General features: G+C 34.2%; 1 protein-coding gene across 8 annotated transcripts in view; it reads left to right on the forward strand.

Annotated features, from left to right (window-relative positions):
• The window catches only part of LOC125074708 (zinc finger protein 182-like), a 31,098-nt gene extending 12,637 nt beyond the window's left edge, over nt 1–18,461 (forward strand). The window contains exons 5-6 of one of the 8 annotated variants that reach the window (XM_047686112.1): nt 8,330–9,578; nt 9,720–9,761. In XM_047686112.1, the coding sequence (XP_047542068.1) occupies nt 8,330–9,546 (1,217 nt within the window). In that variant the 3' untranslated portion in view covers nt 9,547–9,578; nt 9,720–9,761. Of the gene's footprint in view, nt 1–19; nt 1,894–4,725; nt 7,779–8,329; nt 9,579–9,719; nt 11,152–11,524; nt 13,172–13,917; nt 15,193–15,308; nt 16,359–17,342 lie in introns of those variants that run through there. The other 7 variants (XM_047686118.1, XM_047686119.1, XM_047686113.1 and 4 more) reach the window with 7 other exon arrangements.
• Nucleotides 18,462–18,598: the final 137 nt, after the last annotated feature.

Genomic DNA, 18,598 nt, shown 5'->3' on the forward strand with positions numbered 1-18,598 from the left:
TTAGAATATTTATTTTCAGGTGTAGACGGACCTGCTCAGTCACTTAGTCCTAATACATTAAGGCGGAGGAATCTTCTAATACTATTCAACAATACATCAATTATACCATTCAAATGCCGTGGCAAATGTCGATGTTTTTATTGCGGCGAAGAGTTGCCTATATATGACGATTTGAGGAAGCATACGAAAGCTCACGGTCCATGCTCAGAAAGGGATAGAGCTATTAAATTAGTAAAAACCGATGATGCGGAAGTGAAAATTGATGTGTCTGATATAACGTGCGAATTATGCAACGAATCATTTGGAAACTTAGATGAAATTATATCACATTTAACAACAGAACATATGTTTCCTTATGAAAGAGACGTTAAATTGATTATTATGTCATATCGACTTATTGATAAACAGTGTCTTATATGTGATGAAAGATTTAAACAAGTAAGAGAATTAGTAATACACGTTAACAACGAGCATCCCGTGCAGTGCTTCGATTGTGACGTCTGTCAACAGAAATTCTTTAGAAAGCAGTATTTAGATGCCCATATGCGAGTTAAACATTCAAATATTTATAAATGTTTAAAGTGTCCTCAGACATTTTCATCTCACTTGGCCCTTCAAGAGCACAAAATCAAATCACATGTCGCTGTCTGTAACATATGTTTTACTAAATTCTCTACACAAATGAAAAGATTGAAGCACATGAAATCCGAACACGCCAATGAACCCTTAAAATGTGGATTCTGTTTAAAATTTATGAGTACAAAATTGGGTTTTCTCCGGCACGCTGCTAAATGTACAGAAAAAAATGAAAATGTCAATGAAACATTTGTGGTAGACGACGACGATGAAGACAAGAAACCCGCAGTTATACAGATAAGGAAAAACATAGCTTGTATATTCAATATGTCAACGGTGATACCATTCAAGTACTTTATGAGTAGGTTTAGGTGTTTTTATTGTCCACACGATTTTACTGATTGTGAAGAATTAAGAGCTCATACCGTCATTGAACATCCGATTTGTGATGTTAATTTCAAATGTATGAGGCTGCGTAACAGACAAGAAGGTTGTGTCAAAGTTGACACGTCTGTGCTTTCTTGTAAAATGTGCTTTGAAAATCTACCAAATTTAGAATCTTTAATAGAACATCTAATATCTGAACATAAGGCTTTATATGATAAGTCTGTTGATAACAATATTCAACCGTATAATTTAATTAAAGATAATTATCCCTGTCCAGTTTGTGGGGAATCCTATACACATTTTAGCACGTTGTTAAAACATATGGGACAACTTCACACTGACAATAAAAATATATGCATGCACTGTGGCAAATCATTCCGTAACTTGCCCAATTTGCGGGTGCATATATCAAATCATCACAAAACGACCGGTAGCTATAAATGTGTTCGATGCGAACAAGAATTTTCTACAAATAAATATTTACAAACTCACTTAGGTCGCGCACACGGTATTAAAGTTTACGAATGTCCAGAGTGTTCAGAAAAGTTTACATCAAATTACGCAATGCAACGCCATATGATTAACACGCACAGCTCTGGACACAAATGTCTACACTGTGGTAAATTATTTACGTCAAACTGTTTCATGATCGATCATATAAAACGCACACATTTAAAAGAGAAAAATGTTGAATGTCAAGTGTGTTACGAAAGATTTTTCGATACCCAACGCCTAAAGACGCATATGGTAAAACATAACGGCGAACGAAACTTCCATTGCGACGTTTGCGGTAAAAAGTTTTTATGGAAAAAAAATCTTAGAGGTCATATGGCCATACACGTTAAGAATATTAACCAAGAACTGCCAGCCTAGTCTTTTAAAAGTCCAAATGTCTTCCGATTACCGAAGAATACAATTGAAACAAGAATACATTTCTTTTCAGATGTTAACGGTCCTGTCAAGAGAATTAGTGCAAATAAATTAAGAAGGTTAAATCTTCAAATTTTATTCCACAATACATCCGTAATACCATTCAAGTGGCGCGGTAAATATTTATGTTTTTACTGCGGTGAGGATTTCAAATCTTATGAAAATTTAAAGGAGCACACAAAAGATCATGGTGTGTGCTCGGATAAAGATCGAGCTTTGCGATTGGTTAAATCGGCCGATGTCGAGGTCAAAATTGATGTTTCACAAATTTCTTGTAACATATGCCATGAAAATTTTATGCAATTAGAGGAAATCATTTCTCATTTAGTCGACACGCACAATTTGCCTTATGATAGGAGAGTCAATATGTCGATAGCGCCATATCGGTTGTCAGATTTAAGCTGCCTTTTGTGTGATGAAAAATTTAATTACCTAAAGAAATTAATAGTTCATGTAAATACTGATCATCCCAGTCAAGATTTGAATTGTGTTCAATGTCAGCAGAAGTTTAACAAGACACGGGATTTAGACGCGCATATTCGCACCAAACATAGAAATCATATGTGTTCCAAATGTTTTCTTAATTTTCGCACGCGTTCAGAACTTTTAAGCCATAAGAGGGTTGCGCATAGTTTTAAATGTAATGTCTGCATTAGAAGCTTTTCCTCGATCGGCAAATGTTTCAAACACATAAAAAATGAGCACATGGGAGCTGTAATGAAATGTGGATTTTGTGTGAATGCTTCGACTTCAAAGCAAGGTTTTCACAGACATGCCATTCAATGTACGGATAATTGTAAAAAATCTGTGGAAGCTGTGACACTGGGCGTTGATAAGAAACCATGCGTTACACAAATAAGAGATAACATTGCATGTATCTTTAACATGTCTACAGCCATACCCTTTAAATATTTTATGAGCAAATTTAGATGCTTCTATTGCCCGAAAGACTTCAATGAGTGCGATGACCTAAAACAGCATACTATAATTGAACATCCTCTTTGCGATACTAAGCTGAAATCTATGAAATTACGCCATAGACACGACGGTGTGATTAAAGTTGATACGTCATCCTTGTCTTGCAAAATTTGTTTTGAAAATATACAAGATTTAGAGTCTTTGATAAAACATTTACATAATGAGCATAAAATATATTTTGATAAATCATTGTCCATTAACTTACAATCGTATAAACTCATAAAGGATAACTTTCCTTGTCCCTTTTGCGGGGATGTCTTTAGATATTTTCGGACGTTGTTAAATCATGTAGTAAAAATGCATTCGGATAATAAAAATATATGCATGCATTGTGGAATGGCATTTCGAAATGCTCCAAATTTACGAACACATATTGCACGTCACCATAAGGCTGCTAATTTCAAATGCTCTGAATGTGACTTAAGCTTCTTTTCGAATTACTATTTGCAAACTCATTTAGGTCGAGTGCACGGTACGAAAGTCGTGGAATGTCTTCAGTGTCATGAGAAATTTACATCCGTGTATGAAATGCAAAGGCATAAGATAGACGTGCATGGTACCGGTCACGAGTGTTCCTACTGTCATAAGTTGTTTACAGGAAAATCTTCTGTCGTCGACCACATCAGACGAACTCATTTAAAAGAGAAGAATGTGGCGTGCACGGTTTGTCTCGAGAAATTTTTCGATAGACAAAGTTTGAAAGTGCACATGGTAAAACATTACGGGGAAAGGAATTTTCATTGCGATATCTGTGGGAAGAAATTTCTCTGGAAGAAAAATCTTAGAGAGCACATGACTTCACATAGTAAAAGTTCAACCAGCAACTGAATTACTGAAAAATGTACTCTTTAGAACAAATAAGAGCCAAGGTGGAGTTAGGGAGTCTAATTAGTCAAAGAAATAAGACCACTAAGTTTTTCAAGAACTATAAATTAAATTTAGATATGTAAATTTCTATAAATGTGGTTAATAATAAGTTTTTAAACCTTATGAAATCGCTTAGCTTTCAGCAACACCTTTATGTAAATAGCATGTCGTTATTACGACAATTTACGCATAACAAGTGTTCACGTTAATCGTTTCACAATATTTGGGAATCATATTTCCAGCACATTTATAACGACTCTTCAATGTAAATATAACTTGATTTAAGCATTTCAATTAAAGGAGTCACTTTTGCGATGACATTTAAATATTTATTGGTTTCAATATGTCGTATATTAATAAACTTGTGTGGGTCGTGGATCGACGTTCATTCCGTGGCTTAGTTTAAATGCTGGACAATTGACTGCATACAAACTTATTTGGGTTGAACACAAGGAATGAGTTTTTCTGGCATAGTTGAGAAAACATAAAATGTTCATGGATCTGGACGTCTATACTTCACACAAAGAGGCAAAGGATAACTTAGGAAGAGAGAAGTGTCGAATGTATATAACTGTATTTAAAAAAAACATGGTAAAGAGAGAAAAAAAACATCAGTGTGAGATTTATGGCAAAAAGTTTTCTTGGAAGTCATCGCTGAAGATGTATATTGTCAATGTTCTAAATATCAACAGCATGTGGAAAAAGAAACGTTATCAAAGAATTCAATTCCATTTTTTGTAAAATTTTGAAAAGAAGAATTGAATTGAATAAAAGAGAGATAAAATTACTCCAGCAGTTATTATTTTCACATGGAATATTTTATGTTATTTGAATTATGGTTATTTTAAATTATATTTACTGATTTGAAAGCACGTATATTTGCATATAAGAAAACGCAATTCAATCCAAAAAAAACGAGTTAAGCTTACAAGAGAGTCATATGTCATAAAATTTTGAAGATTCTCAGCAAGATACATTTCTTTACAGATGAAGGGCCGTACGACCACTGTACCTCTGAGCGGAGAAGGAAAAACTTGCAAATACTGTTCAACAATACATCAATAATTCCTTTTAAATGGCGGGGCAGGTATCTCTGTTTTTATTGTGGCCAGAACTTCACAGAATATGCGACATTCAGAAAGCATACAAAGTCTCATGGCCTGTGCAGTACAAGCGATTACGCCCTAAAAATTATCAAAGGAAATCATGTAGAAATAAAAATTGACATATCTGAAATTATTTGTGAAATATGTTACGAGCCATTGACAAGTTTTAGCGAAATAATTGATCATTTGATAGGGAAACACGAATTGGAATACGATAAAACTATTTTTACGCCATACCAGGAATATAGACTAGTCGATTGTCGATGTCAGTTATGTGGCCAAGAATTCGCGTATTTCGGTTATCTTATTAGTCACACAAATATTGCTCATCCTCAGAACAGTTTCATATGTGATAATTGCGGTGAAAGATTTAATAAGAAGAGAGATTTAGCAATGCATATAAGACATTATCATAGAGACGGTGGCTATCCGTGTGATGAGTGTTCGGAAATATTCGAATCGCATCTTCTTTTACGGAAACACAGGAATAATTTTCATTTTAGGCGATGTAAGAGTTGCGATTTACGTTTTCCGTCGTACACACTTTTACAGAAGCATATTAAGTGTGACCATTCCGATGATGGTAATTATAAAAATTGTCCACATTGTTCCAAACAATGCCAAACTTCTCAAGGCTTAAACCAGCATATTCGAAAATGTAAGCGAAAAAAAGGAACTAAAATGCCGACACCCCTTTTTCCGGATGACAATTTGCTACAGCCGAATAAGAAACAAAACGTTCAGCAAATTCGAAAAAATATTCAATGTGTCCTTAACATGTCAACCGCTGTGCCATTTAAATTTTTCGCTAAATATTCTTGCTTCTATTGCTCCAAATATTTCGTTGAATTTGATGAGCTTAAAGAACATGTAGTCGCTGAACATCCTATCTGTGATTTGAAAGAAAAATGCATGAAGAATTGTAAAGGTGAAAGGATAACGGTTAAAATTGATATATCTTCATTATCTTGTCGAGTCTGCTTTCAACCAATGGAAAATGTCGACACACTTATCGACCACCTCATAACGAAACACACGGCAGATTACGATAAATCAATGACGGGATGCTTTGAACCATTTAAAATAATCAAAGACAACATCCCTTGTCCCATATGTTCAAATGTATTCAGATATTTTGGTACACTTTTACGGCATATTAACTCTGAACACAGTAATAACAATAAAATATGCGATTTCTGCGGGCGCAGTTTTAAAAATGTTGCAAATTTAAAAGTTCATATCACTTACGCGCATACTGGCTCCTGCGAGTGTGAAATTTGTGGTGCGAAATACAAGAATCAGTGGTGTCTGGGGCGCCATAGAGCGAAATCACATAATGCTAAAGATTTCCAATGCACTAAATGTCCTGAACGATTTCAGTCCCAGTACCATAAGCAGAAACATTTGATAAAAGTACACGATATAGGTCACAAATGTACGTATTGTGGTAAAATGTTCACAAGGAACTCATTTATGAAGGATCATATACGTAGAACTCATTTGAAGGAAAAGAACGTGCCGTGTACGGTTTGCAACGAGAAATTCTTCGATAATTATCTATTGAGGATGCACATGGTGAAACATAAAGGTGAAAGGAAGTTTAGTTGTGAGGTTTGTGGTAAAGCGTTCCTTCGACGAAGCAACTTGAGTTCCCATAAAGAAATGCACAAAAAATATGGACATGTATGAAATTGTGTTCTGCTCAACAATTTGTACATTTAAATATACTATTTTTTAACTTATTCCGACCGAATATTTTCCTATTTCTTCATATGTGTAAGGTTCATTAACAGTTCACTCAGAAACAACAACACAGATACGTCAAATTATATCGGCGTGTATTAAATGAATGACGTTCGTGCTTGTTAAACAGGATGTCTTAGTTTGCGTGTGATTTATGTTAGATTGGAGAAGGCAAAAAAAATAAATTGATAATATTTGTTAATGCACGCTGATAATTGATCGTGGAGTCGCGTGTTTTGTTTTTGAGCAGAAGATCTAAACGGCGTTATTTATAAAATTAGTTTGGCGATGTTTAGTTGACTGATTTCTTTTTTGACATTGGACATTTTTTAGAAAAAGACCTGGTTGTTTTATTAAATTTAGACATTAACTAAGTTCTCAAACTGACATTATCTCAAACGAAATCTCTTAATATAAGTTATCATCAAATTTTGGTCATTAAATTTTCCCAATATATAAAGATGCAATATTTTTTATAAGAGGCAGATTTAAATTTTATAAATGTAACTGATCTTCGCCCCTAACATCTCTCGTCTAATTTTTTTAATATTGCCATATTTAATGCATTGACGCTCCGATTACTAAGTGTTGTTATCAAATATCATCTTAAGCGAACGATGAAAACAATTATTTTAAACGTTTAAGATTCGAATTAATTGTAAGCGTCATAATTAAAAAATGGTACGAAGATTTAACCTAATCTGCAAATTAGTTTTTGAATTGAGTGAATGCTATATAAAGAGTGGATATTATTTAATACATATTTACTTACGGAAATTGGTGAAATCTATTCATTTGTGCTCGGTTAACGGTATCTAAAATTGTCTTGCTATTTCCGGATCAGAAGGCAACGAATGACGTATAATAGGGATCATATGAAAAGTATATACAAGCTGATCTGTAAAAAATTGTAAGCGTTTATCAAACGATACTGTTGTTAACCAAAACGAAACGTTTTTTTGAATATTGTAACCGATCTGTAGATGAGAGGTGTTCAGAACTGCGTATTTCTGATGTACCGTTGCTACAAGCAGTATCTTTAAGTTCTGACTCATCGTGAGATAACTTTAAGGGGCTAATAATCTTCTAAATTCGTTTCAATTTAACCATTCATTTTACTCAGTGAAATGCGTTTAATTTACACAATGGAGATGAATCATATATTGACGATATAAAAATTCTAAAATAATCTTAAGACTTATTTGAAAATAGTTTAGTTTTTACGAGAATTATTATTTTTTGTAAAAATCGTATTATTATTGTATTATAAGTGTACTCAAATGTATCGATTGTAATCTCTATATTATTGTTAAAAAATAGTAAATATACTTTTGAATAATTTTTGGATTTTTTTTTAATTATCTTGTAATAAAATTGTACAATTGCTCGTGATCTTTCAGGCTATACCTGACTAAGTAATAGTCTGTGTATATAATTTAATATATTGATTTGGTCCTTTAATATATTATTATGTATTTATTATGAGATACTTTGTTTGAACCTTTCTTAAAACACGCACAACGCAATAACTACACTTAATAACCAATATTAGAGTCGTTCATAAATTTTATTATTTTTTATTAAAACAATCGTGCCCTTGCAATTATTTCGAGTGTGAATTAAAACGGTTTACGAAGAAGTAATCAAGATACATATTTGTGTATGACTGGCAGGAGAAATAAAAAAAAAACAAGAGAAAAAGATTGTCACAGAACGCCCTAAAGCAACTCGTTTATTTCCAGGTTCAAAAATGTGTACAGTGGAGGACAGATATAAGAAAACTGAAATGGTGCGTAAGCTTTTATTAAAAAGGCGTAATGTCGAATATGTTTTGCAATATAGCAACGTTACACCGTTCATGTGGTACAAAGGGAAGTACAGATGCTTTTATTGCGCGGAACCGATGAAGGATCCTGTTCTGTTAAGAGAACATACAGCAAGAGTTCACCAGTTCGCAAATCTGGAACTAGTTGTGTACGATAGGACAAAAAATAATAGAAATAGAGACGCTGCTGTCAAAATTGACGTGACTGATATCACATGTAAGCTATGTCCGAAATCAGTGAATAGCTTAGAAGAATTGATACATCATCTGATCATAGCTCATGACGCAGAGTATGACGTCAGCGTGCCAAATTGTCTTCTACCCTTTAAACTTGACAAGGATCAGCCCACGTGTCCTATTTGTAATATGAAATTTGTTTTCTTCGAATATCTACTCCGTCATGCGAATAAGCACCATTTGGCTCATGATTATATTTGTGATGTGTGCGGAACAAGTTTTCAAGGGGAGAATCATTTGAAAATGCATAACAGGTATTACCATAGAGAAGGTGGATACACGTGTGATCATTGCGGTATTAGATTATCAACTTTGTCCAAAAAAACTCTCCATGAAAAGAATGTACATATGGTCAACTTATCGACATGCCCGCATTGTCCAGAAACGTTTAAAAGTCCATATTTCAAGAAACTGCATCTAGCAAATGTTCACGGTGTCGAGGAATTGAAAATCAAATGTCCGTATTGTCCGAAAATTTTCCCTCAAGAGAGCATAATGTCTCGTCACATGAGACGGGTCCATCTGAGGGAGAAGAATGTCGAATGTCAGATATGTGGGGATAAATTCTTCGGGCCGTACGACGTGAAATTACACATGTTGAAGCATAATGGTGACAAGAAATTTGTGTGTTCGGTTTGCGGGAAGAAGTTTTCGAAGAAGAGCAATTTGAATTCACATTACGTAATACACTCGGGTCAAAAGAAGTTTACATGCACAGTTTGTAATAAAGAGTTCGCCCATCGTCCTAATCTTAAAATTCATTTTCGTACGCGCCATCCTCAGTACATTTTAGAAGAAGGCCTATTTGTAACCGACGATGTCGATGAAAACGATCTGGTCCAGTTGGAATTTGAAAAGGAAATAGGCGTCGAAGAGACTTTAAATTCTTGTAGTTGACTAAAAGTAGCTTACGTTTCTTAAAAATAATTGTAAATATTTAATTTTATATTTTTTTGTTACTATAAATAAACGATTTTGTCAATATTATTATTATTTCTTTAATTTTTTAGTTAGTAACTGAAAGTTAAATATGCGTAAAAAAAAATCAAAATTAAATAATATCTTTCCAGGAATGAGAATCGAGAAAGACTATCAAGAGACTTACTCAGAACGACTTAACATTCTACGAAAGAATATTATGTTGATTCTACAATATGGAAACGTGGTACCGTTTCATTGGAATACTCGAGGTTTCAGATGCTTTTACTGTGGAAGACAAATGAAAGACTGCGAAACACTAAAAGAGCACACTCTATTAAGTCACAAATCAGTAGATCTGCACGTTTTTATACCCCAAAGGATAATATCCAAAGATGTTCCAGTCAAAATTGATATAACGGATATGACGTGTAAATCCTGCGACATATCTCTCACTACCGTTGAAGATCTCATCTCTCATATCGTTGCTATACATGAAGAAGAATACGATAATTCAGTCGGTGTTTGCGTATTCCCTTTCGTTTTAAATAAAGATGTCCTTCAATGCGTCCTTTGCGATGACAAATATGACAATTTCACGTCAATGCTCGGCCATATGTACAAGAAACACATCGCTCACACGTATATTTGTCAAATATGTGGTCTCAGCTTTATAGATCAAGTGCGTTTGAAACGACACATAAGTAATAGTCACGAAGGGCACCGCTGTAAAATATGTGGTAAAGTTTTCGACGCATCCCACAAAGTTGACAAACATAAACAGAGAATTCACGGCGTACAAAGGACGGTCGAATGTAATTTGTGCAGTGAAAACTTCGAAAATCAATACCAACTTAAAGTTCACATGGGGAAGGTCCATAATGTTGAGAAATATCGGATAAAATGCGAACATTGTCCCAAGATTTGTACAACAAAAGGGGCTATGTTATTGCACGTTCAATCGCGTCATTCGGACGCCCGTTTCGAGTGCGATCTCTGCGATTATAAAACCGGTATCAAATGGATGATAAAGTTGCATAGACGTAAACATTTTGGCGAAAAGAACTATATATGCAGCATTTGCGATAGACGTTTCGGTAGATCGAGTAATCTTAGAGCTCATATGAAAGTTCACACGGGTAGTTTCGGTCGTGTTTGTCGTTGGTGTCGCCAAGGCTTTACAGATTCTGAGACTTTAGATAGACATGAAAAAGATTTGCATTATTTTAGTCAGTATAACTGATTTTATTGATTATAGCTCTGTTTATTATTGTAGACTAGACTAGAGATCTCATTTAATTACCAACTAGTCTATGATTAAATTAGTATAGTCCATTCTACGAGTCGAACTTCTAGGAAACAATACACTCGCGCCTCATAGGTCGATTGGGTGTCTATAGATAAGCAGAGAAATCTGGCATATATTCTAAGAAATGATTTGGTTTACGACGGTCACTAGTATTGGAGCACGTTTAGTGAAATAGATTTTACAAGGTTACTCAATAAAAGTAAATCCTTTGTGATGATGTGAGGTCGTTCATGATTAGATGTAGGTAAATTACTTTTAGAATTTATATGAGAAGAAGAGAAGTTTTTATTTAAAATGCTAATTTATCTGAGTAGTTTTTAGAAGGTTTTTAGTTAGTATTTTTTAACATTTGATTGTTTTATCATTGAGTTTATTTGTAACTATAATATTTATTATATATTTCTTTTTCAAAGGCTATAAGTTAAATAACGTCTGTTTAATATATTTGCATTTGGTTTTAATAAAAACTCCTGAGTTCTACTTTGATATTATTTCACTACCTGATACAATAATTTTATCAAAAATATTTCTTGAAAACGTTAAAATTTGTTTTTATAACTGTAGAAGCAATGCATGAAGACGTTTGCTGGCTACCTCTAGTTGAAATTTCTAAGGAAAAATTAAAATGCAAGCGTGTTTTCCTTGCAGGAGAATCTAGGGGTGGCCAGAAAGCGGTGAAACACATAGATTCTGAACCCTGCAATGACGGCCTGGATCTTACGCAAGCGCCGGCTAAACCCGTGCTCACTGCGAAGGATAAAAGGAAAATAATGAGAAACAATGTCCTGCAAGTTCTTCTGAAGTCAACAGTGATGCCCTTTAGATGGCTTAAGAGTTCCTACCGATGTTTTTACTGTTACGACATATTCCAAGAGTCTTCGGATTTGAAGAACCACCAGCACGTCCACGTTGGAGATGAAATCAAGGAACAGGCAATGAATAATTATTGGGAGTCTGTTGTCTATGTGGATATTTCGAATTTGTCATGCAAATTGTGCCCAGAGAACGTATCTGATTTATACGACTTGATAGATCACTTAGTGGACAAACATGGCGTTATTTATAACAAAGATGTTGGCATCTGTATGGTTGCATTTAAATTGGACAACTTCGCTGTTAATTGCTTAGCGTGCGGTGCTAGTTTTTATACATTTGGTCCCCTATTGCATCATACTAATAAGGATCATAAAGGCACTTCAGCAATTTTGTGTGATGTCTGCGGACAGCACTTCAAAGATGGCAACTTACTGAGGCTTCACGTTAAGACGATACACGAGAACACAGGCTTACTTTGTCCGGAATGTGGGGAGAAGTTTGAAACACGATCAAAATTGAAAACTCATCAGAAGAACCAACACGATTTGGATAAGAAGTACAAATGTCTCGTATGCTCTCAGACATTTCAAAGCCATTACAAGCGTTCGAGGCATATGGCTACCGAACATAAAAATAGGCAAGAGATAAAGTGCCTCCACTGTCCAAAGACATTTGTGTTCAGGAGTATGATGATGACGCACCTACGCGATACACATTTGAAAGTCAGGAATCACATTTGTAGCGTATGTGGTTGGAAAGCGTTTAATAGTAATAGGCTTAAAAATCACATGTACAAACATAGCGGAGAGAAGAATTTTAAATGTGAAGCGTGTGACAAGGCCTTTACAACTAAAAAGATTATGAGGGCTCATTTCGCTCGTATGCATAAGTCTCTACAGCCACAAATGATGCCCTATGAACATCAGTATGTTGCACACTGACTGATTAAACCAATATTCATTTAATTTAAAATCTGAAATTAAGAATTTATTTCCGTTTTTCGAAGGGATACCTAATTTGTGAGTTGTTGATCCGAGTAGGGAATTATCAATGGCTTGATCGATAATTTCGCAAACAGGAATTATTTTATTGCTGTTTCGTTTTGGATCTGATTAAGTTTGATTTATTAAGTACAACTGAGAGAACATTTTAGAGTCTGTGTTAGCCACAATATGAATATTAAGTAATACCATCTGGTCATGTTGGTAGTACGCTCTTCCGCCTTCCATTTTTGAAACAAAAACGTTGATTGGTAGATACCCATTATTTTTAGTAAGTATCGGAAATCTTTAATTTTGTAGTAATAGCTAAACACGTTGATGTACTAAAATATCGTACAATCGTGACTCCTTGGTGTTTATTTTTTAAAAGTCGACAATACAATACAAACTTTTTATATGGTTATTTTTTACCGATATTTCTGAAATTCGAAGGAATTTCCGAAATGTAACGGACAGGATTATTGAAATAAAGTTATTTTATACATTCTTTAGTTTTATTTATAATTATGTTTCTTTATAAATTTATAAGTTTTGTTCTTGAATTTATTTACAACTTTAGCTTAGAAGACAAGTTTTACTGAGTTTAAAAATGTATAATGATTCTGTACAGATTAGTTAAAAAATCCAAATATCTTAGATACCATATTATTGATCTACAAGTCTTTTGTATAATATTTAATTTCACAACGCACAAGAAAGAGATCAATAATTTTAGTTCTATAAAATTAGGCGTTCTGAAAAATAAAATAGGAGCTTTTTTGTTTAAAATATTGTACGTAATGATAGATGTACAGTGAAATCATTCATAGGCATGTCAAGTAGTTGTATTTTTGAGGGAATTTGTAAATGATGAAAAGCATGAAATAAGTGCTTTTGATTTTGAGGATACGATATGTACAGCAATAAGTAGCAAGTATATAGAATGGGATAATTGTTTCTTGCCGATTTTTCATGATAACATCTGCATTTCCAGTCAGATACATTGTGTTTATTTATTTTTCGTTTCTGATGTATTCAATATTTAAATGAATTTATTATATTTAAAGATAATCTACAAACTTCAAAAGCCTCGATGATTTTTAGTATTTGGTATCGCAACTTATTTTGACTAAATATAAATATGATCCAATTTTAACAATGGTCGAAGGGAGTATAAGACAAATATAATACACCAAAAACACAATGAGAGGATAACTAACGACTAAGAAGACATTTTGATTTCAGGCAAGAGCCGAAGAGTGGAAAGGATCAGGTATAATTCAAAGGATATATCAACTTCAGACAGCGATGACGATTTGCCGATTAAAGACTTAAAACCGAAATTGTCATTCAACGATAAATTGAATATAATGAGAAACAACGTCATACAAGTTGTAATAAAGTCCACAGTTATGCCATTCAGGTGGTTAAGAAGTTCATACAGATGTTTCTACTGTTACGATGTGTTTAGGGAACCGAAAGATCTTAAATTTCATCAGAATGTACATTCAGTTGAAGATGAAATACCGAAAGCGATGGAAAACTATTGGGAACCAGAAGTATATGTGGATATTTCCAATTTGTCCTGCAAACTTTGTCCAGATACAATAACCGAGCTCTATCAGCTTGTCGATCATTTAATACTTAAACACAAAGTCTCCTTCAACAAAGATATAGGTATGGGAATGAATGCTTTTAAATTGGACGAATTTTCCGTGAACTGTTTGATTTGTGATCATAGATTTAGTACATTCGGACATTTGTTGGTGCACACGAACAAGGATCATAAAGGATGGTCAGAAGTTCTCTGCGATGTTTGCGGGCAGCATTTCAGAAATGCAAAATATCTTAGACAGCACATTAGGAATGAGCATATGAAAAAGTCTGTCGTTTGTACGCTGTGCGGTTTGACAGTAATTAGTAAAAATAAATTGAGAACTCACATGCAGAACTCTCACAATCATAGGTACAAATGCTACGCGTGTTCAGATCAATTCGCAACACATTACAAAAGGTCGCAGCACATGATGCTTGCCCATAAAAGCAGAGAAGTGATTAAATGTTCCTACTGCCCTCGATCTTTTGTTTATAGAAGTTCAATGATGAGGCACGTAAGGGAGACGCACTTGCAAGAAAGGACGGCTATCTGTAGCGTATGTGGTTGGAGATCTTTCGCCCAATATGATCTTCAGAAACACATGATGAAGCATAGCAATGAAAGAAACTTCAAGTGTCCCGCGTGTGATAAAGCATTTAAAACGAAGAAAACTATGCGCCAACATTATAATAATATTCATCAAAAATCTAAGTCGCAAGATGGAGTTGGAGTTACACACGAAATAATGTTTTCTAAATAAAAAATGATTATAAAAATTTGCTTTTCATTGTTCATTAGCAACAAGAGGTACTAAAAAATTAGATACTATTTACAAATATATTTAATTGTAATAAAATAATTATTTAGATATATTCATATATACTTGAGGAGGACAATAGTAGATCATAAATTTATCATCATAGTATTGCTATTTTAACATGGTTAGATTATTAACAAACTTATTAATTTTGTCTTTAAATTTAAAATAGTCTTAATTTGTCCAGAGTTGAGTGAAGCTAAGAAGACATTTTACTTTCAGACCGAATCGAAAAGGATGAAAATCAAAAAAGTATTCCAAGCAAGAAGAAAACACGAATGCAGAGAAACGATGAATCGGATAAACAAGATTCTACGTTAGATTTTATGAGAAAGAACACTATTCAAGTTTTGGAGAAATCGACAATTATACCCTTCAGGTGGCTAAGGACATGCTTCCGATGTTTTTACTGCTACGAAATGTTCGAGAAAACAGAAACTTTGAAATCTCATCAGGAAACCCACACCGTTAAAGACATACGGGACACGATGGAGAATTTCTGTGAGAATTTGGTCGTCGTAGATATATCAGATATATCTTGTAAAATATGCTTCACGAAATTAGACGATGTGTTTCAGTTACTGGATCACCTGGTTACATGCCATGAAATGGAATTCAACGAAGATGTCGGTATTAATATGGCACCAATAAAATTAGACGATGGAGCTAAATGCGTTTTCTGCTCCATGGTTTTCAAAACTTTCAATCACTTGATCGTCCACATGGATAGATACCACAAGGGCTGTTTCAAATCCGTCTGTACTAGTTGCAGAAAACACTTCAAAAGTACGAGAGATTTTTGCGGACACGTTCAGAAACAGTTTTTGGAAGACAACTTGAAATGTTCTCAGTGTGATCTATTTTTGAACTATGGGGTCCTACGGAGTCACATGCGAGAAGTGCACGGCATGAAGTACAAATGCTTAAGTTGCTACGAGTTCTTCCCGTCGCATTATAAGCGATCGAATCACATGGCTGATATCCACAATCGAAGGAAGAAGATAAAATGTTCCTTCTGTTCCCGCAGCTTCATTTTCCGCAGTATCCTGATGAGACATGTGCGTGAAAATCATTTGAAAGAGAAGAACGTCGTCTGCGAAATATGTGGTTGGAGGACGTACGGAAAACACGAACTAGCTAATCACATGGCGAGACATGATAACGTTAAACGTGTCAGGTGTCCGTCGTGTGATAAGGCGTTTAAAACCAATAAATACATGAAGAAACATTACATAAAAACTCACGAATAATTTATTTTAATTGAACAGTTAATAAAAGTATCCGTTATTTATTGTATTATTTATTGTGACCGATACGTGGATAGAAGGTGGATTTTAACCGATGGTAGCAGTTGAGTTTCAGTATTCAATTTGTCTAGGCGTCTTGTGCTCGGTGTAAAAGTAAATAACGTGGAGAATACTAGGATAAAGTTCTGAAAAGTTTGTTAAGGCACCTGCATTGCAAGCTATATCAGGATTTAGGTTTTTAGTTCTGAAAAGGGGATTGACGACGATATGGTGACGTTTCAAGGTCAATCTATTTATTTTATAATTGCAATAAATATTAACCTCAGAAGATGACCGAGGAGATCGGAGAGTAATTTGGTATTCCAATATGCCTCTGTACCACCTAATATATAATATAATATGATAAGTTCCTTGATCATCTGTAGGACATCAATGGCTACATATTTTCTATTGAACAATTAATATTTACTAGTACAGTTCAAAGATAATGCAACGCAATCAAGCAGCAAGTTGTATCAATGTACGTAATTTCAAAACTTCCATAAAAATATAAAATATGTACCTACTTTCAATGTGGTCAGTTAATAGTGTCTTAACAGTGTCAGTCTTTTAACTTTGAACCAGCATTGCGTTTTTTCCCATAAGGTATACTGATTATCACATAAAGGCTTAAAATTATTTCAAACAATTATGAAGGTATAACAAATATATTATTTAAATTGAATGAGTTGAAGAAGTACTTGATGATGAAATTAGATAATAAGTGGTAACTGAGATCCAGAGCTACACAATATATCAATATTTTTTTTTAAATAAAGAAAATTAACAGCCTCCTTACGATTCAAGTTCCTCAAACTTTGATCGTTGCTCCAATGTAGGTTGGATGTATACACACACATACAAGTTTTCTCACTATATTTTACTTCCGAGCACGAGGTAAATTATACACACAATATATATATATATATATATATATAATTATTACTAATTATGAATTATTTGATTTCAGAACAAAAAGTAATTGATCGACTTACAGAACGGGACCGAAAATGTCACATAACGAGGCTAATTACCGTGGTTATAGAATATTCAACCATTATCCCGTTTAGGTGGTTCTCCAATAAATTCATGTGTTTCTATTGTTGCTGTTCCTTCATAGATAGTTCAAAGCTGAAACTACATACCCAAGAAGAACATAATGAGGTCAAACTAACCAACGTACTCCGAAACATTACAGCAACTACCAGATTTAAATTGGACATTTCCGAAATTTCATGTAAAAAATGCCCAAAACCCGTTCAAACGTTGGATGAGTTTCTGTATCACGTTTCGAATATACATGACATAAAATTCAATAAAACCGTCACAGATTGCCTCTTCGCCTTCAAATTGTCTGATGACGGTATGTTCTGTCTCGACTGCGGGCAGAACTTCCGATTTTTCGGCACACTGCTCACACATGCCCACAAATTTCACGTGAAAACTAGTACGTTTTTATGCGAAACATGTGGACAGGGTTTTGTGGCTAAAGCGAATTTGGACAGCCACGTTAAAACTGTACATTCTAATTATCAATGGGACAAGGGCAAGTCTGTAAGATTACGCGACAACGACCATACGAAGTCGAATAAACCAAAGAAATTGCAATGTCCTAAATGTCCAGAGATATTGCGCAGTAATTATTTAAGGAAACAGCACCTCGCGCTTGTCCACGACGTGAAAAGTTCACAATTTTCATGCGATATATGCTCAAAAATATTTCTAATCAAAAGTAAATTGATCCAACACAAATCGAGGGTGCATTTAAAAGAAAAATCTATCACTTGCGAAATATGCGGTTTCAAAGTGTTCAGCAAGGATTTACTGAAACGGCACATGGTGAAACATGACGATTCCAGGCCGTTTCAATGTGAAATATGTAAAAAGGCGTTCCAGAGGAAGAAGACCTTGGACTTTCACAGACGAATACACACTAACGATAGGAGATATGTTTGTAAAGACTGTGGGAAAGCGTTCGTTCAAGTGACAAGTTTGAAGCTACACTTGCGGGTACATCACAATAATGGCAATATCTAGACTGGAATAAAATAAATAAATAAATTGTTAAATTATCAGCGCGGACTGTTTATTTTGTGTTTTTAATCTACATTAATTAGGTTCTACATTCAAAATCAAATCAAAAAATACTTTATTCAAGTAGGCTCTTACAAGCACTTCTGATTCGTTATTTTACAGAATTATTATTAAAAGTAAATCTATAATTTG

Source organism: Vanessa atalanta, chromosome 28 (genome assembly GCF_905147765.1).
Source record: "Vanessa atalanta chromosome 28, ilVanAtal1.2, whole genome shotgun sequence".
Lineage (NCBI taxonomy): Eukaryota > Metazoa > Arthropoda > Insecta > Lepidoptera > Nymphalidae > Vanessa > Vanessa atalanta.